Source organism: Mustela nivalis, assembly GCF_964662115.1.
Source record: "Mustela nivalis genome assembly, chromosome: 5".
Taxonomy (NCBI): domain Eukaryota; kingdom Metazoa; phylum Chordata; class Mammalia; order Carnivora; family Mustelidae; genus Mustela; species Mustela nivalis.
This window is the reverse complement of record NC_139024.1, coordinates 14156742-14179215: the sequence shown is the minus strand read 5'-3', so window position 1 is coordinate 14179215 and position 22474 is coordinate 14156742. Positions and strand designations below refer to the sequence as shown.

At 36.6% G+C, this 22474-nt stretch overlaps 1 protein-coding gene across 26 annotated transcripts in view; it reads right to left on the bottom strand.

Moving 5' to 3' along the window:
• SYNE1 (spectrin repeat containing nuclear envelope protein 1) overlaps positions 1-22474 on the bottom strand; it is a 464577-nt gene that overhangs the window by 320826 nt on the left and 121277 nt on the right. For 22 of the 26 annotated variants that reach the window (XM_082730051.1, XM_082730052.1, XM_082730041.1 and 19 more), the window contains 7 exons: positions 20070-20248; positions 14471-14667; positions 10822-10931; positions 7594-7644; positions 5161-5268; positions 2107-2244; positions 777-941 (listed from right to left, as the gene is read on the bottom strand). In XM_082730051.1, the coding sequence (XP_082586177.1) occupies positions 777-941; positions 2107-2244; positions 5161-5268; positions 7594-7644; positions 10822-10931; positions 14471-14667; positions 20070-20248 (948 nt within the window). The remainder of the gene's footprint in view (positions 1-776; positions 942-2106; positions 2245-5160; positions 5269-7593; positions 7645-10821; positions 10932-14470; positions 14668-20069; positions 20249-22474) is intronic. The other 4 variants (XM_082730067.1, XM_082730063.1, XM_082730036.1 and 1 more) reach the window with 1 other exon arrangement.

Below are 22474 nucleotides of genomic sequence, written 5' to 3'. Positions count from 1 at the left end.
GCTTTACAGTTTGGTCTAGAATATATTAACAATCTATTCCCTTGAAGCAGTGTTAAAAATGTTAATATTTTGGCAGAAAATATAAACGAGCTATAAATTGCCCCTATGTGGTCATCTCTGCTTGGCTGTTCTCCACATATATAGTAATCCCCACCATGACACAGTAAATGTGGTTCACAAATTCAATTGCACAAAATGCAGGATTGAGTTTAATTTGCATTTTTCGTTAGGTCTGTACTATGACAGAACACAAAGAGGAAGGATGTTCGAATTTACACTAAGCACAACTGACTTGGCAATAAGCTGAAACATTTTTAAATAACTAAAAAGTCATCAAGGCCTCATCCCACCACTTCCTTAAATCACCACTGTCCTTCAAGCCCCTGCCCCACCACAGCACAGGACCTAAGGACTTGTCAACTTGGCTTGTCTTTCTTTGAGAATGGAGACAGGAATGAGGTCTACAGCCAAAGGCCAACCACATTATGATATAAATGTGTCTGGCCTGTGGGCTTATCTTTTGAAAAATAACATACAACAATAGCAATAACAAAGATAACCACAGTTTTAAAAATACCACAGAGCTACTGGAAAATACCTCAGAAAATGAATCTACGGGGACCGTCAGTCACAAGCATGGGTGAGGCAAGTTCCGCATCTCTGAAATGGTATGAGCGATGCTTGAGAGACCCGTATCCATGGAAGGTCTAAAGAGCCACATCCCCAGATCACACTAGGACTGCGGTGCCAGAAGATCTCCCCACCAGAATTGTTACCTTGTGTTGCTCACGTTTCCGCTGTATTGTGTTGGCTGTTTCCTCGTGGACCTGCTGAATGGTAATTTCCTCTCTCAAGGCCACCTCTGCTCTGTATAACCAAGCACCTATGGTGCCCAGAGGTGCGGGGAGAGATTTATCAAGCTGTATATGCCAATCAAAGAGCTGAAATACAAAAGGAGAAAACATAATTATCTTTAATACAGAAGACAATTCCTAAAACTCACCCAAATAATTTCCAAGGCCCACATAAGGGTCTGAGTTAATGATTTCGGGTTAACTTAATAAATATCAAGGAAGACATTATCTGTGTTCTGAATTTGATACTTTGAGAACGAGGAGAAAACTTTAGTTATGAGAAAGTTTTGAGGAAACTTAAAATACATCTTAGACATGAAAGGACATTATTGAGAGCTTAAACAATTTTCTTCTTAGAGGAAGAGATGAAACCCCTGCTGAGTTTCAATTTGGCTTTCACTGAAAGGGAAGGGACTGGGTTTGCTGAAATGCTCAAGGATGTAGCTATTATACACTAGCTGATGCGTATCCTTTAAAATCTGCCACATGAGGACAGGTCCAGAAAAGTCAGGGTCATCCAGTCCTCTGTGGAGGAAGTAGAATATTCGACATTGCTTCTATGATGGTATAATTTCTAACTATTTCTTAATTTCTACCACGTCAAACAATTCTTAAGCAGTGTTTCCTGACTTATTGGAATGTCAGGTGGGAGAGGTTGAGGTGCTTAGTTAGAACTAACCTAGTCTCTGGCAGAGTTTGTGGGAAAAGGATTAGATTATAAAATAAAAAGATAACAGGGTACGTTCAAGGCAAATATTCTGATTAGTGATAGGAGTTTCAGAGGTTTCGAAATCTTGGCCTTTAAGTTTGCAGAATATTAACATGAATGTTATTGAGCAGTTCTTCTTCAGGCTCGTGAAGGACTGGATAAGAAAATTCGCTTAAATTAAAGGCTGTAAAAATGACTGTGGATATAGGCGGATGACCGACTGGTGGTGAAACCTGGTTATAGACTTTAGAGAAATTGTCGAGGCTCCATTCTCGGCAGAGTCATCTCTTCTAAATGTCCCAGAATTGAGTCTTTCAGGATTCCCATCCATCATCTACTCAACGGGGAAACTATGTACAAGGCAGGCAAAGCAGAAGAGTTGTTAAGCCGAGTACTTCCACTAACTTAGAAGAAAACTCCCATAGGTAAGCCTTGGATAGAGGCTGTAGGACCAGATGAAATATTGCTCTGTAGGAAAACATGATGGAAAATTTTCTTGGCTGTTATGTCAGCCTTCATGAGATTAATCTCGAGAGAACTTACCCTGGAGGACACTCTGTCCCAGGATTGTTTTACCAATGCTTGGTCAAGTGACAGTTTACCGTCTCTATGTACAGGTTGTATTAAATGTTCAATCTGTTTCCTTTTTAATTCATATTGAACTCTGAAGTGCTTAAATGACTAAAAGAGGAAAAAGAGCAACAACATGGAAATGAGTCAAAAACAACAAATGCAAAGGAAACCACATTTCCTAAATAACAGTCCTTTATAGTGGGAAAACACTCAATATATGTTGTTGACATCATGATGGCAGTCATGATACTGAGAGCAGCTACTGTGCCCCAAGCCCAATGATGAGCTTGGTCCCATGCCAACTCCTCTCTACACATCATTCCTCGGGCTCCCTCCATAGCCCTACAACACTGACATACTCTATTTTTATTACCACAGGAAGCCCAGAGGTAACTTGGGAAGAATGAGTAGCAGAGGCAGGACTAAAACCTGAGATTTCTCATTTCTAGTTAAATAATTTATGTGCCAGTCCATGCACATGAAGAAATAATAGTAAATAGGGATATAAACCTATGATAAGAATCAAAATAGTTGCTTTACGTCTAAGTACCAAATAATTTAGGTTAGAAATTATACATATCCAAATTATGCTGGTTTAAAGATAACTAAATTTGTGTTTAAGTAAGCCGGGGTAAAGAGGTTTACTTAAGGGACCTCAATTATATAATAATACTTTGGTTTAACTTTATGGCATTAAAATATTAATTACTGTATCATTCCCTTTATCATCATGTTAAACATAAATCTGTAATACGTAGACTTAACCATATGTCTGATACTAACCTTAACAAGTACTGACTTTAATTAAAGTCCTACATTTCCTATTAAATGAACACATTTTAAAATAAGTCTCCAAGTCCAAATATGAATTGAAAATGTCACTAAAATGTGCAATTATGTTAAAGAACATGAGAATGTCCCTACAGAATCTAGCCGGTAACACATTTGAAAGAATTTCTGAACAAACATGTCAGTTCACAAGAAGAACACTGGGGGGAGACGGTGAGTAAATATTTTACCACAACTTTTCTTCCATTGACTCTAACTTAATGCCATTTAAAAATACCAAAAACATAAAATTGATCTTCAGTTTTGTTCCACAGAATTCTATGCATGAAAAAACAGGATAATGAACTATTGACTGATAAGTGGGAACAGAAAATGCTGATTATGTAAGAAACACACCAATGAGAAAAATGTTCCCTGTTTTCAGGGAACATTTCCCTGTTTACAGATTTCAGATGGTCCCTAAATCTTTTTTAAAAGACAGCTGATCATCTTTGGCCTGAAATGCGTGTTTCTGTTTCATACTTTTCTAATCCTCTGTTTTCCCTTTATACAAACATCTGTATAACAGGTAACTTCATAATTTGGACTTGATTTTTTTTATAATTTATGCCCAAACTAAAACTCACCAATGGTCTAATAAATATAGTCACATTTGTTCTTGTATTTCTATTCTCCATTTACTGGTTTAATCATTTTTTTCATGAAGCTCATCCAGAAAATATTATATTTCAGAAAAAAAGATTACACTGAGTGTCAAAGCAATTAAATACGCACGTACACATTGCTCTGTCATGTGCAACAAATGTAATATTGATGGAGTCATCCATCTAAATTCGGGCCACTTTACAGATATTGTTACATTAAATCCACACATTAATGCCAACGGCGAAATCCTTTCTCCTCTGCCATGCTGAGTCTCATATCACCACCCCCTTTTATGTAGCAAGACTGATTAAAATATAATGTAGACTAGAATATATTTATAGTTTGGCCGCTGAAATGCAATGCTATTGTAACTAGAAGGAAAACATCAATGCTGCATGCAATAAATCACAATTTCATGGGAAAACCTAAGATTTTGTGTCTGAGGAGTGAAAATTGAAAGCCGAAATCCAAGTAATGGCGGTCTAAGGAGACTGGGGGAACTACAGCAGCAACAACCCTGGCCTCAATTTGAGAGCTACAGTGTTGAACCAGGCAGGTGGCAACAGAAACAGATCCCATGATGGGCCCACGCCAAACAGTCAAGTTGCGAGACTTTATTAAACACGGCTTATTCTATAATAGTTTTCTATTTGCACTGAGGTCATTTTTTGGTGGAATTTTTTGTTATGTGACATCTACAAGATCATGAGCTGTAGAAAAGCAATGACGAGACGTTTATGTTTGGGGTCATCTATAAGACTCCGAGTTCCAGAAGAGTCATGAACCCTCAGAGCTCTAAGTACAGAATGGACACACACAATTTAAAACTACTAATTCTACCTCTCAGGATATACCCAGAGGAAATGAAAAGAAGATACTGAAGAGACACCTGCACTCCCTTGTATACTGCAGCACTAATCACAATAGCCAAGCCATGGAAGGAGCCTGCGTGCCTATTAATGGATGAATGATAGGAGATGTGATAGACAGATCAATCCATCTATGAATACCATGAGAAAGAAGGACATCCTGCTATTCGTAGCAACACAGATGGACCTTGAGGACATTATGCTGAGTGAGATAAAGTAGACAAAGAAAGACAATAATTTGTGGTATCACTTACATGTGAAAAAAACCAAACTCATAAAAAGAAAGAAAATGGTGATTACCAAGGGTGGTGGGAAGATAGGAAAGATGTTATTTAAGTGTACAAACTTGCAACGAGTAGTAAGTCAGACCTAGAGTGAATGTAGATAACAATATTGTATTATATTCATCAAACTTGCTAAAAGACTAGAATTTGATTATCCCAACCACAAAAAAGAAATACTTAAGTGGTGTGACAGAGGTGCTAATTATCTCTACGATGGCAATCATATGATAATAGAATTTCTTAAATTTTTTAAAAACTACCTATTTATACAGAAACACGATTATTAAATTACATGCAAACTTAAGATAACACATAATATTTCTTTAAAGGTTTTTCTCATTAATATCATTTGAAAGATTGGACATGGATTAAATGACATATATTAATATTACTCATAAAAAGGTATTCAAGAAATTGAAATCATTTTCATATATTACCTGATATTTATCTTGCAAATTTGATTCCGTCATCTGTGCCCTTGTCAAATCTCTTTCAAACTGTTCTATCCAAACTTTTGCTTCCTTCAGAATTAGCCTGTCTTCTCTCTAGAAACCAGCAGACGTCACAATTTCATTAGTAACTATGTACTGATTTAATTACTTAATACCTGGCTGATTCTAGAATGCACTGAGTATTTAATAACTTCCAACTGTCTCTGAAAAATATTCTCTCTCCTCTCCCTCACCTCTTTTGGAGAGTATGAGACAAAAGTTAATTCTAGAAAAATAGCTTAATCATCTTGCTAAATACTGAAATGATCTACCTCCATTTTTTTTTTTCCAAGAAACAGTATTTAATTAAGAAAATGTGCTCAAGAGGAAATGTCCTAAATACAAAAATACTCAGAAAGAGCAATGGCCTATGAAAACATAGGCCAAGGGTGCTTCTCAACCCAAGGTCATTTGTACCCCCAGAGGACCATTCCAGATGAGAAAAATTTTGACTGAACCCAAATCTCTTTTTCAGAGATTTATATCATTATTTCCACAAATAATAACAAGCCATTCTAGCGTTGATTTAGTGAAAATACCTTAATCTTTCAAAAGACTTCTTATCTGGTAAGAATGTCAAAGTAATCAAAAACACATTTAACATGGTTCTTGGCACTTACAAATAGCTTCCAACTACAGCATCTCACTCAGTCACAGCCCTGTGACACAGACGAGGTGACTGTGGCAGGTTAAGTGGCAGAGGAGATAGAGTGCTGGCCATGGAGGTGGGCAAAGCTGGTCCAAATTCTGGTTCTGACAAGTATCAACTCTGTGACTTTTGACACATCATTTTTTTTTTTTTTTTTAATCCTCTCTACGGTTGTGCTGTCATCTGAGTAGACACCACACACTGCTTCCCAGTTTGGGAGGAAATTCGTGATAACCTGGGCCGACCACCAAGCACAGAGACTGGCCCCCAGGGCTGTCATGATGCATGCCTTCTCTCAGTTTTGCCTCCCCAGTCTCCCTCACTATATAATGGTAGAATAAATGACTGGTAATATAGATAAGTAGAGAAAGAAATGGAACAGGAGCCCAAAACTTCAAAGCTTTAGCTTTTTCTAAGATGGCTCCTCTGCATGAGCAGATAAATGTGATAAAGGTTCATTGGTTGACCATCATGCCCATAAAAGCACATATGACACATTCTTAGGCACTCAGAAGAACTAAATGCTCTTGGTTTACCTCCAAAGTATCGGAAGCTAATGTGACCACTAAGTGGGGGGAACTCCATCAACGTGAGCATGGGACCTCACTATGGGCCTCCAGGGACCCATTTCTCACCAATTAAAATTATTTCACAAAGTCATCTGAGAGAAAGAATTATGTTCTTAAAATAACTTCAATAGAGTTCATCTAGTAAATGACTTTTCCACTGGTGGGGCAGTGTCAGGCCAACTGCAATAAAGTAAGAAGCATATGGCTATTCACACACTCAACATTCTCCTTTTAAGAGGAGATACTGTACAAACAATATTTAGATTCCCAGAGAGCATTTAGTCTGTGGTTCTTCTTCAACTGTTAACTTTCATATGCATTCAAAGACCTGGGGTTCTATTCACCTACAGAAGACCACCTAAACTCCACGCAGCTAAATGGCCGAAATTCTCATGACTTTTTCTCTTTCTCTCTTTTTCATGCAAACATACACACAGGCATCTTTACATGTTCTGTAGTAGGTTTATAAGTACATCAACTCATGATTCATGGAGCATGAAATAAAAATTAATTTAATATTTGACATAAAATTACTTTTAATTCTTATTCCAATGTTGGCATAAAGTCTACTCTGCTGAGAGATCATTAACCTCAGGCCTAGATGGAACATAAAGAGAGATGGAAAAAGTACAGGATAACATGGAAAGGGAAAGAGCGCATAATCATGAATTTCACAAGCATATTGAGCACTTACTACATGTCATGAACTTTACTAAATAAACTATATGACCAAATATTGAGCAGGAGATAAAACTCAGAATACAAGCTAGATGAATACTTACCTTTTTCCAAATAATTATTTCCTGTTTAATATTTTAACATGTAAAAATAAATCTTTAGCTTTATTTTTTATTTCTACTATCACATACAAAGAAACCATAGTTATTATAAATTTTTCCTTTTATTAGTGCTATTGTGTTATTAAAAAGAAATTAATTGATGCTATCTTATAATTAAAGATTAGCCCATGGGAGTGGCTTAGACTAACATTCAATAACACGTATGTTATTTATTCCATTAGAAAGGAAAAGGAAATAACAGAATTAATACATTAAAAGAAATGTGTAGGTAAGGACAAATACATGCAAAGGAATGGCTAATAAGCTATGCAACATAGGATGCTTGAAAGAGGTCACTGATTCAAGATTATTTAAATCTTACCTTAAAAATTTGGATAGAATTTGCAAAACATGGAAAACCTGGAAGTATTTCCTAACAATATGAAAAGATAATATATAGAAAAATAATATAAATCAGGGACAAAAGTTATACAGGAAACAAGAAAAAAAAAACAATGGAGAGACAACTGTCCATAAATAAATAGATGGTAATTTTACGGGTATAGTAACTTTAAGAGCTTTTTGGAACTTTTGAAAGCATCAAAATGTGCAAATCCAATAAGGCAATGTAATACTCTAGCATTTGATGTTTTGTTTTAATTTTTGGCAATATTTACATTTCACATATATTTATAGATTGAAATAGTAACCATTTTAAATGGTGAACTATGTAGAGAGGAGGTTCTTTTCTCTTAAATATACTCCAATATGCATCTCTTATCCTCTACCAATCAAGAAAGTGCAGTGCTGAGTGCAGTCGGCAGTATTTGTTGCAGGAGAAGGAATGAGTGAATAAATAACTTAAAGTTGAATAGCTCAGAGAGATGAACTAATGGGCCTATTTTATTTATTTATGATTGAGTGCTCGAACACCTTTAGGGAAAAAGATCAGTTTTATCAGTTGGAGTAAGAAAGGCATAGCAATGTCTATTTCCAATAGGAAAATCAGATTTAAAAATTTTATCTATAAAATATCTAATTTAAATACTCATAATGAGGACACAGCAATCAAAGTCACCAAAAATGAAAGCCTAGGAGACACGTTGCTGCCAAGCTTTTTAAAAAGCGAATTAAAAGAACTATTCCCTAAGACTTGATTAGACAGATATTAAGTATTATGAAATGATGGCATCAATAGCCCATAGGGGTGTAGTCAATAAAATCTTAAAAAGTTTCACTAGATAAAATTAGAGGGCCATTTAGCTGCATTAAGCAAATGAAAAGTATATAAAATACATAAAATTCCTTTTTTCTTATTGAAATTATTCATTTTTAGATGCATATGCCCTATGTTATAAATGCCACACAAAAAGGGGCAAAGCTTATAATGTGTTTTCTTAAAATCAATTTTTGAAATAACCCTGAAGAAATTATATGTACTCTTTTTTCAGGAAGGGATAGAGGGAATGTTTTAAAGGGATAATCAGAATTTATTTTCTAGATAATGAAATTAATCTCTTCATAATAAAGCCTCTTTAGTAAAGCATATTAACAAGCTTATGCCAGGAATGTGTGTCTTTCAAATCCTGAGGAGTTTTGGCATTTGATTCTTGCTCATGGACATTAATAAAAGCACCTCATTTTGTTTCTCAGACACTGCCAGTCACAGAGTTTACTCATCTGGGGAGACGATTAATGTCAGAGAAATTAAAACAGTACAAACGCAGATACTTGATCAGAAATAAACCCGATTGGGAAACACAAGGACTTGGATATGAAAATCACATGGAAAGCTGACTTTGTCTAGGTTGTGTGGGGTCATGCTTTCTAATAGAGTTTCTTATTCACACAGCAGTATCCACACCGGATTATATTCTCAAAACCCAGAAAGCCCCCGAATGACACCAAAGTATCTGCATCAATCTATGCTAAGATGTGTATAGAAAGTCTGCATGTGATGCTTCTTAGAAACATTTGTTCTGCTGACTATGGAGAAGTTACTCGGCTGGTCAACATTTGCGCCTGAATCTTGTCAAGGAACAAAACAGGTTTCCTGAATGAGAGTTTTAAAAAAATAAACATGGTTCTTGATAGAACACTTGATAGTGCCAAATTAACATCGTCCAAGCAAACTAGGAAACACCAGTTTTGCTTAATTTCTGTGAAGTCACAGATTTCTATTAGTGCAATACCTTTGCCTATTTGAAAATCTGGGGTTATGAACCCTTGGCTTTTTCCTTTCGTAGACCTGTTTCTAAGTCTTGTTTGGAAGCCAAGTGAAGTTTTTCAGGGTTTTGTGTGTGTGCGGGTTGGGGGGGGGGCGGTGTTTCTCTTCATTATAATCTCAAACTGCTTTAAAAACTCTAGTTGAGACCTGAGCAGTGAAGTCAGACAGTTATTTTCTTTAACATATCTTGAAAATTCCATTTCTTTCTTTCCCTGATGTCATTTTGCCGTATAATTAATTTTAAATTCAGTAGTAAATCCACCTCCTTATAATTAAAAAAAAAATAATAATACTTAAAAATTAGAAGAATGGTAATATCCATTATTAAAATCTGTGAAAACAGGCATTCTGATGTGCTAGCTAGACTGTAAAATGGGACAAACTTTCTACAGGAAAATTTGAAAAAAATTCAAAAAGCATTAAAAATCTATATGCACTTTAGCCTAAAGATTCCACTTTTAAGACAGAATACTAAAACAATGTTTTATTATAAAATTGTTCCTAGAAGCATTTTTTATAATGGCAAAAATTCAGAAATTTTCAACAAGTAAGACTGAATAAATTATTGTATACCATATGATGTCCTGGAGAGAATGGCATAAGAAGAATTTTTTATGTTAACAGAAAAAATGATGAAATTGTATGTGTACTATAATTCCATTTCTGTTAAAATATTATACATCTCTATATACATATGGAAAAATGTTGGAAGCTTACACCAACCTATTAATTTTTTTCTAGGATAGGGTCTCTCTAGAAGAAATCTAAGTACAGATCATTTTCTTTTTCCTTTTTTTCACTTTTTCTTTTTTATGACAATGAACATAAGTCATTGGATTAGTATAAAAATACATTATTGAAAATATTGAGAGGCTAAAAAAATCTAATCACAGTGGATAATTAGGACTTTTACACGTCTGCCTTCCTTTTGTATGTCTGTTGTGAGTAGTGACTTACATAATAAATCTGAAAGTCCAAATCAGATTTTCTCAGATTGAACAGGATATGGGGTCTCAAGCTCTACAGGCACAAATGACATGATGAATATAAAATTGCTTCAATCCTCAGATTACTAAATGAATCTCCCAACATGTCTACCTTTCTCACTTTTAATTTATCAGTGTTATATGTCCAGCATTTATCATTAATAATGCTTTCTCTCACATATCTAACATATACATCAGAAAAATCTTTCCCTATAATCTCCTCTCACGTTGGTGTTACCTCTTCCTTACTTTTTGAAATACATTCCAAAATAAAATAAAATAAAATAAATAAAATAAAATAATGCATTCAAACTTAATTTTTAGAAAGCACCATGCTTAAACATCTATGTCACTATCACTGAGTGTGCTATCAGTGCTTGAAGAAAAAAATACTTACATCAGTCTCTTGCCCATCAGTGCCAGTATTGTGGATGTCAGGGTAATGTTTCAGAAACTGGGCTACATATGTCATAATAGACTTCTCATCTGGTTTATCCACATCAACATCTGGAACAACCAAAACCAAATATGAACAGGTTAATCAGCCTTCTTTATATTTTAATAACACAGACTTTGGAATCTAGCTAGTATACCAATGCAAAAGAAAAAGAAAATTAATATTTTGAGATGGTGAGGGTAGGGCAAACCCATTTAGTTTGGCTGATACGTGATAGGAATGCTATGATGTAGATAAATGACACATTTTAATTACTAACTTTTGGGAAAGTAATACATGTTTCATTTAAGTAATCTCAACGATAATTCACCAGAAATCTGAGACACGATATGGTAATTCAGATATTCTGCGTCATTAATAAAATACAAATACTATGTAAATTTCAGAACTGGGGTGATCAGGTAGTTAAAAAAAATGTTAACAGGTGTGGCAACAAATGCCATGCATTTGGACAAATATAAATAAGCTCCCTCTTGCCTCCACAAGTTTTATTTTAGAAAAGAGGGAGATGCCTTATGCTCAGTTCTTTGGATAACCTCTCCCTTGTGCATGATTCTCTAAATTACTACAGTTTGAACAGTGAAGTACTCTGAGGGAAAACACAGAGCCTGAAAAGATATTTTTAATTAGAGGTTTACTCATCATTATAGAATGAGAGGGGCTAAGACTGCAACATACAAAGTGCTGAATGTTTTAAATCACCTTTTAATTATCCCTTTTAAAGGCCATGAAATGGTGACTACATTTGGAGTTTACAAATATCTGACAAAACAAACAAAAGCCATGGAAACCAAAATATAAACTACTCTAATATTTTGAAATGTGCCTTGTGATTTGAGACACAATTCCTATGGACTATCAAGGCAGGATTGAAAAAGCGCTACGGCTCAAAAGACTTCAAAGGAAACCATGGTCATGCATTCTGAAAGCACTGGATGTCTCAGAGGTGGCTGTAGAAATGACAAGATCAGGACGTGGAAGATGTGAAGAACAAGTAAAACTTTCACGAGATATGAATGTGGGAAAAAAACATGTAACACATGATTTAATATAGTAATTCAGCATTTAAACATATGCGTCACTAAATCATAAACTAATTGTTGTAATAGATATAGATCTATTTAATCCGTATTCCTCAAAGTTTATACATCCTGGTTAGCTAAATAACCTTTTTAAAATTAATTAATTTGGGATGACTGCCTGGGTGGCTCAGTTGGTTAAGCTAAATAACCTTTTTAAAATTAATTAATTTGGGATGACTGCCTGGGTGGCTCAGTTGGTTAAGCCACCGCCTTCAGCTCAGGTCATGATCTCAGGGTCCTGGGATCGAGTCCCGCATCAGGCTCTCTGCTCAGCGGGGAGCCTGTTTCTCTCTCTGCCTCTGCCTGCTTGTGCGCTTGTGCGCGCTCTCTCTCTGACAAATAAATAAATAAAAATCTTTTTAAGAATTAAAAATAAAATAAAATTAATTAATTATTTTTTTATGTTTAATTTTTTTAATTAAAAAAGCTTAAGATCACTAACTTTTTTTTGGGGGGGGGACTTCATATGAGGAAAACAACAGATCACCTTATATCTGGGCTAGCCTTGTATCTGGGCAAACTCAGTTCTATCATCAAAGGGAACATTAAGCTTCATTAGTCCAGTGGATATGAAAGAATCATTTGTACCCTCCTGTTGTCCTACTCAAAAAAATTGAGGGCTGGGTTGTGCATATGGCTTTCTCCTTGAGCTAAACACTATTGATGTGTGTGTGTGTGTGTGTGTGTGTCCACAGAAACAAGCTGGAAAGACCTTGGCTATCCTAGTGAATCTTGGGAGTCCCCAGCAGGATCCTGAAGTGGCAAGGGATCTCCACGCTGCTTCCATCTCAGGGGAAGCCAACCAGGGGTTTGTAGGTATTTATAACCTACTCCTGGAGATACAATTGTCTCCACTTTAGACTTTCTTTTAGGGTCAGGCATGCTCACTGTGAAATCTCATCTTTGAAAAGAACCTGTTTTCATTGTATTTACTTTGCTTTTTTTTTTTTTTTAAATTGGAGGGGAGGGGTAGAGGGAAAGAGAGAGAGAGAAAATCTTAATCAGGTTCCACACACAGCATGGAGCCTGATCTGGGGCTTGATCTCATGACCCTGAGATCATGACCTAAGCTGAAATCAAGAGTTAGACGCTTAACTAACTGAGCCACCCAAGCACCTCTGTATTTACTCCTGCACATCCATTAACAGAAATATCCATAACCGTCAACCCAAATAAGTTGTTTGTGACATTTGGATAATTTACTTTTAAAAAATGATTTATTTATTTGAGAGAGAGAGAGACAGCGAGAGAGAGCAGGCAGTGGAGGGGTAGAGGGTGAGAGAGGGAGAGGGAAAGAAGCAGACTCCCTGCTGAGAGCAGAGTGAGAAGCAGGGTTCAATCCCAGGACCCTGAGATCAGATCTCAGCCAAGATCAAGTGTTGGATGTTTAACTAACTGAGCCACCCAGATGCCCCTGGAAAATTCACTTTTAATCCTTTTATTTCAATATAACAATTTATTCAGTTTACTAACGTTTATTAAAGGCATCAAAATTGTCTTTTGCAGGCTTGGAAAAGCTTAATCCTTTTCCGTAACGTCTTAAAGATTTTTTTTTTAAGATTTTATTTATTTGACAGAGAGAGATCACAAGTAGGCAGAGAGGCAGGCAGAGAAAGGAGGAAGCAGGCTCCCTGCTGAACAGAGAGCCCAATGTGGGGCTTGATCCCAGGACCCTGGGATCATGACCTGAGCTGAGGGCAGAGGATTTAACCCACTGAGTCACCCAGGCACCCCTCCACAACATCTTAAAATTCACAATCTTACCAAAAAGTTGCCAGACAGTTCTAATGAAAAAGAGAATTCGACCATTTGTATGGTTTTCCCAACTGACACCGGGACACTGGATGGTGGTCAACATTTCTAAGTTCCTAACGACTGACATTTTATTTTATTTTATTTTATTTTAAGATTTTATTTATTTATTTGACAGACAGAGACCACAAGTAGGCAGAGAGGCAGAGAGAGAGGGGGAAGCAGGTTCTCTGCTGAGCAGAGAGCCTGACTCGGGGCTCGATCCCAGGACCCTGAGATCATGACCTGAGCCGAAGGCAGAAGCTTAACCCACTGAGCCACCCAGGCGCCCCATGACTGACATTTTAAAGATACGATCTTAGATTATTAATAACCTCTTGCTTCTTCTAGATTCTTTGTTATGTAAAGAGAGTGATTCTGTCACCCTGAACATCCCTCCTCACGCTAACATGCACACTTCTAAAGCTTTCATTCCGCCCTTACTCTATGGAGTTACCACACTTCACCTGGCTGACACCACCAATGCCAAAATGCTGTTTGGGGCAACAGAACTATATTTCGCTCCCATATCTAGTAGTAAATATTTTTTCCTAAAGAAAATCAGTGCAGGAAGGTACTATTTCTTCCTGCTTTCCTACAGTTTTCTGGATAAGGTCTGATAAGGTCTTGGAAATCATCTGTGATTTCTGCCTTTAAGACATAGAAAACTACTGCTTTGACATGTGTGTGCAAGAACCAGCAACGACTCTTCTTACCTTCAGGATCCAGCAGTCTCGGGATTCCTAGTTCTGTTTCAGCAATAGTGAAAGCCTCCGCCAGGTTTTCCCGGTTAGGTCTCCCTTTCACTCGCTCCAAGTCCACTAATTCTGGTCGAATGGCGTGGATGATGGAATGAAAGGCAAGCCCACTCCTCCAGCTCCGCCCAAAATCTTTTACTTCGATTCCTGTCTGCCTTAGTGTGATAAAAAATTACAATAATGTTACATTCTGAAGAGATAATATGCACTGCCCTCAAGGACTAATGGAAAATCTAAACCTCAGGAATGACTGAAGGGCAGTTAGTCATAGTAGGTAGCTGCTTGAAAAAAATTAGGCAAAACAAAAGTTCTAGAAGATAACAAGAGAGCAGGAGAAATTCTGGTTCCATACTTGAGTTTTCTATATCAGACTTTTCAGTCATTGAGATATTCAATGTAAAAGCACATTTTTAAAAAAAGATTTTATTTATTTGACACAGAGAGAGAGATCACAGCAGGCCGAGAAGGAGGCAGAGAGAGAGGAGGAAGCAGGCTCCCTGCTGAGCAGAGAGCCCCATGAGGGGCTTGATCCCAGGACCCTGAGATCATGACCTGAGCCAAAGGCAGAGGTTTAACCTACTGAGCCACCCAGGCACCCCTAAAAGCACATTTTTAAAGGAAACTAATATAGAGAAAACATATCTGGAAAAATAAAAAAAGAAATTCTAAAAACATCAAAACTGATAGTAATTCATCACCGTATATTTCTGAAGAAGTGTCTAGCACATTTCTAATGACAATGATAAAAAAAATGTGTTCTACGTGCACAGGTATTAACTACTAAGATTATACGGATGAATTTTATCAAATGCTTTAGAATGAAACAAGTGCAAATGCATGTGATCATATCTCTAAAGCAGTCACATGGAACCCACGCGTCACGTCACGTGTCACGTCACGTAAGTTCAGACAAGTTTCCATTTACCCTCCTGATCAAATTGTTTTTTAAACTCTGTTTTTGGAATTGCCTTGAGAGGCATTTTGGAAGTGCCTTGGTGGCAAATCTCTGCACTTTTGTGGTGGATGTGATTAATTCAAAGCCAATTATGATAATTAAGAATTCATTCAAATAGTAATAGTATAGTATTACTATAGTAATATTAATACTTTGTTGTTGAAAATAAAAGTGATACAAGCTCACAATTATTTTTTTCCCATGTAACTTATCAACTAAATATAAAGGCAGCTCCAAAAAGGAGATTACAAAAATGTCTTTGAACAGCATCTCGTGGTTAAGTATAGAGCCTTTGAAGGTGATGAATTAGCTGACATTCAATGGATGAATATCTTTGTAATTTCCTTTAAAAAAAAAAAATAGGGGGCGCCTGGGTGGCTCAGTGGGTTAAGCCTCTGCCTTTGGCTCAGGTCATGGTCTCAGGTCCTGGGACCAAGCCCCACATCAGGCTCTCTGCATAGCGGGGAGCCTGCTTCCCTCTCTCTCTCTGCCTGCCTCTTGCCTACTTGTGATCCCTCTCTATCTCTGTCAAATAAATAAATAAAATCTTTAAAAAAAATAGTCCCATTATCATTCTTTGTAAATGAAGCAGACTTAATATCACCAAACTCTCTTTTTTACTATATTCTCAAGATTCCCAGGGACCGTAAGGTATATTTGTCTTATACGTTGACTAATATACAAAGTTGGTAAGTGCCCTTAAATTTTATCTCTGCAAACTTAAGAGTCAATTTAAATCCTCTCCTAACAATGCACATTCAGCTTGGATTAAACAGTTTGTGCTGAAAATAGCATCACTGGATCTCATCACTGCCTTCATAAATACATATTTTCAAAACAATTTTGTAAAATGCCAGTAATTACAAAGTAATCCTCTACCTGCTCTTAGTTCTTTGAGAGTTTCTGTCTCTGGTAATTGCAAGTAATATTTTCAGCCGGTGTCTGACACACAGGCAAAACCCACCCGGATGGGACAGTTCAGCATGCTCCAGTCAACTCTTCGCTTCGTACATTTACCCCGGCTTCATCTTATTTTTCCACTTACATTTTCCTTTTGCTCATGTTTCCTCATTTGAAAATTTTTTCATCTTCACAGATATCTCAAATTATTGCAATAATTTTAATGCAATAAGCCGTGTGTAAACAGCCAAACAATTAGCTAGCAAATATTCATCATGTATTAGATATTTTCTGATTTTCCCCAACTTGTTTATTGTTTCAAATAATTTCAACAATAAATATATAAAATATTTCCCAAATTTTACTATGTTGGAATAATTTTTCAAGTTTCGTTACATCTTTTTCTATATTTGTTGAACATACACAGACACACACATACACACCTATTGTGTTTCATATTATATCAAAGCAATAGATGATATTCCTTAAAAGTTACAGTTTTAGTCCAAACCCCTCATTTGAGAATCTGAGATACAAAATCTAGGAAAACTTGGATATGTCACTTAAAAAAACAATACAATAACTTTTTTTTAAACTTATTTATTTATTTATTTATTTTTAAAGATTTTATTTATTTATTTGACAGAGAGAGATCACAAGTAGGCAGAGAGGCAGACAGAGAGAGAGAAGGAAGCAGGCTCCCCGCTGAGCAGAGAGCCGGATGCGGGACTCGATCCCATGACCCTGAGATCATGACCTGAGCCGAAGGCAGCGGCTTAACCCACTGAGCCACCCAGGCGCCCCACAATACAATAACTTAAAGAAACTTGGACACATCACTTAAAGAAGTGATGAAGTATACCAGGTTTACAGGCAGATGTGATCTCTAATACATATTTACTTCAAGTTATTTTGAATGGACCTGGATATACATGTTTTCATTTGTCTTGTAATCTTATTAATTTTTGTCTTAAAATACAATTATTCTTCCTAGACATCTCAAAATAAAGTAAGCAAATGTCAGATATGCTACAATTTACTGCTTTCATGTCTGAGAGTAATAGTGATAGGATAGAAAATTGGTTAAAAAAAACAGAGAAAGCTTTATTATGTCGCATTATTGAGACAGGTCTTATTTATTTCTCACATAATTTGAAATTTTACATGAAAACAGTGAATACATTCTGACAACATGTTTGGAGTTTACTGGATGTTTTTGTCCTTTCTTGTCATGGTCAGGATTGTGAGGCTGATGAATATTCAGACCACAGATTCTCACAGATTATAATTTTAAAAACATGTCATGATACGCTCTAGTTCCATCCATGTTGTCGCAAATGGCAAGCTTAGCGAAATAAGTCAAGCGGAGAAAGACAACTATCATATGATCTCCCTGATATGAGGAAGTGGTGATACAACATGGGGGTTAAGGGGGTAGGAGAAGAATCAATGAAACAAGATGGGATTGAGAGGGAGACAAACCATAAGTGACTCCTAATCTCACAAAACAAACTGAGGGTTGCTGGGGGGAGGGGGGTTAGGAGAAGGGGGGTGGGGTTATGGACATTGGGGGGAGGTATGTGCTTTGGTGAGTGCTGTGAAGTGTTTAAACCTGGTGATTCACAGACCTGTACCCCTGGAGATAAAAATATATGTTTATAAAAAATAAAAAATTAAAAAAAAAAGTCATAAACTGAAATGAGTACGGATTCTGAAGACTATTATCCATATCAGGTAAAAAGTTGCTTGAAGAGTATACAGTGGGATAGTATTTTTTTAAAAAAACAGGTTTTAGAAAAATTATCAACAATTTGGCAGGTATAATGGAATCACGTGCTCATCACAGAATTTTTATTTTAGAGAGTCAGCTCCCCAAATCTCCTCACTTGATGCAGCTATAAAATAAATGGATCTCACTCATAAGCTGATGATGGAAAAGCTTTAGATCCATAAATCTGGACATTTAGACAGATAAGCAAAATACAACTTCCCCTGATGTTACAAATATACAAGTTGCAGGAATGACTTTTAGTTACCATTAGAGCCCCGCACATCTTTGAAAGCTAACACACCATATGTAAAACAAACCCAATGCAAAAAACTCCAACAGCATTAAATTTGAGTTTATTTTAAGCTACTATAATATTAAGTGGAAACCAATTTATTTTTGGTTAATATAATGCTTTGTGGTGCAATGGGAAAGAGAGTATCCATTGATATTATTACAAAATTGTATTGAATAACATGATGACAAATGTTGCAGCATATGGTCACCTGTCTCTTCCTACCTAGCACATTTCTTCTTTCTGCCCAATTAAGCTGCAAAAGAGATTAGTACTTGCCACTGTGGATGGAATGCAGTGTACCAGCAATGTGGTCAGGCTTTTAACATTTCATTTCCACTACAGATTCTAAAAAGGCACAAAGCTTTGCTTTCAGAAATATTTCTGAATACAAGTTGAATCATAAAAATATATCCCAAATTAGAAAACCACCAACACACTTTAAAAGTTAAACAAAATGATGTAAAATAGTAACACTAATTACAACTTCTCTATGTTTAGTTTTTCTCTCTTTATTTTTGCTCTTCAAACACTTTAAAAATAGAACTCCCTACATTTAGTGCTTCAATATTTTATAATGATAAGTACTTGTTTAAAACTATTTTCCAGAAGTAGGGAATTCAGATTAGCTTTAGGCATGCAAAAGCAAAACAGAAAGTGAGTTAACTTGACATGTCATCCCGGAAGTCACACAAAAGCACAACTTCTTTGTGAAGAGATCTTATCACTGACCACATCTGACCACAAAACAATGGTATGCTCAACTGAAAATGCTATTGAAATTGCTATGAAAAGATACTCACTGAGAGTAGTAATTTTCTATCTAGATTATCACATGAATGTACACACACATGAATTTAATATGCCCCAAATCAAGTCCACAATATATAAAACTGAAGTTGACAAAGGAATCTATATTGCCAATAAAAGAGGAGACCCAAGGAAAAAGAATTTTAAAATAAAATTTCTAGAAAGCTTTGGGAAACAAAAACAAATAGAATTATTTCAGAAGTGCGCCTTAGTTCACATTATTATTAAATAGAACTCAATAGTATTATGAAGAGATAATCACATTTAAACCTCAAATCTTTTGTGTAAATATTATTTAATAAAAGCAGGAAGTCCAAACAATGACCTAAACATAATTACTCCTCATATTACCAATCCAAGTGTGTGTTTAAAAAAACTTAATTGGGGGGCGCCTGGGTGGCTCAGTGGGTTAAGCCGCTGCCTTCGGCTCAGGTCATGATCTCAGGGTCCTGGGATCGAGTCCCGCATCAGGCTCTCTGCTCAGCAGGGAGCCTGCTTCCTCCCCTCTCTCTCTCTTTGCCTGCCTCTCTGCCTACTTGTGATCTCTCTCTCTGTCAATAAATAAATAAAATCTTTAAAAAAAAAAAAAAAAAACTTAATTGGGCCCAATCAATGAATAATGAAGGAAGTAGGTCGATTACAGCATTTTCTGAGTATTAGTGATGATTTCTGTTTATATTTTAATTCAAGGAAAGAACAGAACAGCTGAAGCAACGCCGTTCATTCAAATGTCTGTTCAAATTTTGCAACATTGGCAGGTGCACTCAGTAATAAATTGGTAACTCAAATTATTCAAGGTTTCAAATTTAAACAAATTCTTGGTACTTACTTGGCTACTGTGTACTGAACCCACTTTAATAGAGCCCTCTTGGCATTTCCTTGGATCTTGGTGGCCACTTTCCGTTTACTTGGGGGGCTGGCGGTCTCAGCACTAACCGTGCTGTCCACAGAGGATGTGCTTCCGGACAAAGACTGCAGCTGTGGCAGGTTGCTGGTCAACTCCTCAATCTGTTCGTGAGTTAACAGGTGACAAAAACATAAGAATTATCTTGTTCTTCTTTCCTTGGATGTCACTGTTCCAACTAAAAGTAATTTAAATTCACACCCTTAACACCATTGACAAGGTAAGTTCTTAAGGACGTGATTGACACTGCACTCTTCTTCCAACTTCCCACTGCATCTAAAACTACCTTGTACACAGCAATAAACACTTATTAAACACATGAATGAATGAATAAAATAAAACATAATGGTTATCCAAACTTACAGAGCATACAACACCAAAAGGGAACCTTAATGAAAACTACTGACTCTGAATGATAATGGTGTCTCAATAGAGGTTCATTACTTGTAACAAATGTATCACTCCAGTGGGGGAGTTGGTCGTGGGAGGAGCCGACATAGGGTATATGGGAAATCTTTGGACTTTTTGTTTAGTTTTGCTGTGAACTAAAATTACTCTAAAAAATAAAGTCTTAAAAACAACAACAACAACAATAATAAAAACCTAACTCTCTGCCTTAGGGTCCTAGGATCAAACCAGGTGTCAGGCTCCCTGCACAGTGGGGAGTCTGCTTCTCCCTCTCTCTCTGCCCTTTACCCCTATTTGTCCTCTCTCTCAAATAAATATATAAAATCCTCAAATAAATAAATAAATAAATAAATAAACAACCGAATGACTAGAACAATTATTCTAGATGGAATGGCAAGTTGATTTCTCCCCTTAATTCTTTTTAAATTTTTTATTTTTTATAAGCATATAATGTATTATTAGCCCCAGAGGTACAGGTCTATGAATCGCCAGGTCTACACACTTCACAGCACTCACCATAGCACAAACCTTCCACAATGTCCAAAACCCAACCACCCTCTCCCTACTGCCCTCACCCAGCAACCCTTAGTTTGTTTTGTGAGATTAAGAGTCTCTTACGGTTTGTCTCCCTCCCGATCCCATCTTGTCTCATTTTTTCCTTCCCTACCCCCAAAATTCCCCACGTTGCCTTTTAAATTCTTCATATCTGGGAAATCATATGATAATTACCTTTCTCTGACTGACTTATTTCGCTCAGCATAATACTCTCTAGTTCCATCCATGTTGTTGCAAATGGCAAGATTTCATTCTTTTGATGGCTGCATAGTATTCCATTGTATATCTGTACCACCTCTTCTTTATCCATTCATCTGTTGATGGACATCTAGGTTCTTCCCATAGTTTGGCAGCTGTGGACACTGCTGCTATAACCACTCGGGTGCACGTGCCTCTTGAGATCACTACGTTTGTATCTTTAGGGTAAATACCCAGTAGTGCAATTGCTGGGTCATAGACTAGCTCTATTTTCAACTTTTTAAGGAACCTCCATGCTGTTTCCCAGAGTAGCTGCACCAGCTTGCATTCCCACCAACAATGTATGAGGGTTCCCCTTTCGTATCCTCGCCAGCATCGGTCCTTTCCTGACTTGTTAATTTTAGCCATTCTGACTGGTGCGAGGTGGTATCTCATTGTGATTTTGATTTGTATTACCTGAGGCTGAGTGATGTGGAGCACTTTTTCATGTGTCTGTTGGCCATCTGGATGTCTTCTTTGCAGAAATGTTTGTTCATGTCCTCTGCCTATTTCTTGATTGGGTTATTTGTTCTTGGGTGTTCAGTTTGATAAGTTCTTTATATATTTTGGATACTAGCCCTTAATCTGATATGTCATTTGCAAATATCTACTCCCATTCGGTCAGTTGTCTTTTGGTTTTGTTGACTGTTTCCTTTGCTATGCAAAAGCTTTTGATCTTGATGAAGTCCCAATAGTTCATTTTGGCCCTTGCTTCCCTTGCCTTTGGCGATGTTTCTAGGAAGAAGTTGCTGTGGCTGAGGTCGAAGAGGTTGCTGTCTGTGTTCTCCTCAAGATTTTGATGGATTCCTTTCACACATTGAGGTCCTTCATCCATTTTGAGTCTATTTTCGTGTGTGGTATAAGGAAATGATCCAATTTCCTTTTTCTGCATGTGGCTGTCCAATTTTCCCAAGACCATTTGTTGAAGAGACTGTCTTTTTTCTCATTGGGCATTCTTTCCTGCTTTGTGGAAGATTAGTTGACCATAGGTCTATTTCTGGGCTCTCTATTCTGTTCCATTGGTCTATGCGTCTGTTTTTGTGCTAGAACCATACTGTCTTGATGATGACAGCTTTGTAATAGAACTTGAAGTCTGGAATTGTGATGCCATCAACTTTGGCTTTCTTTTT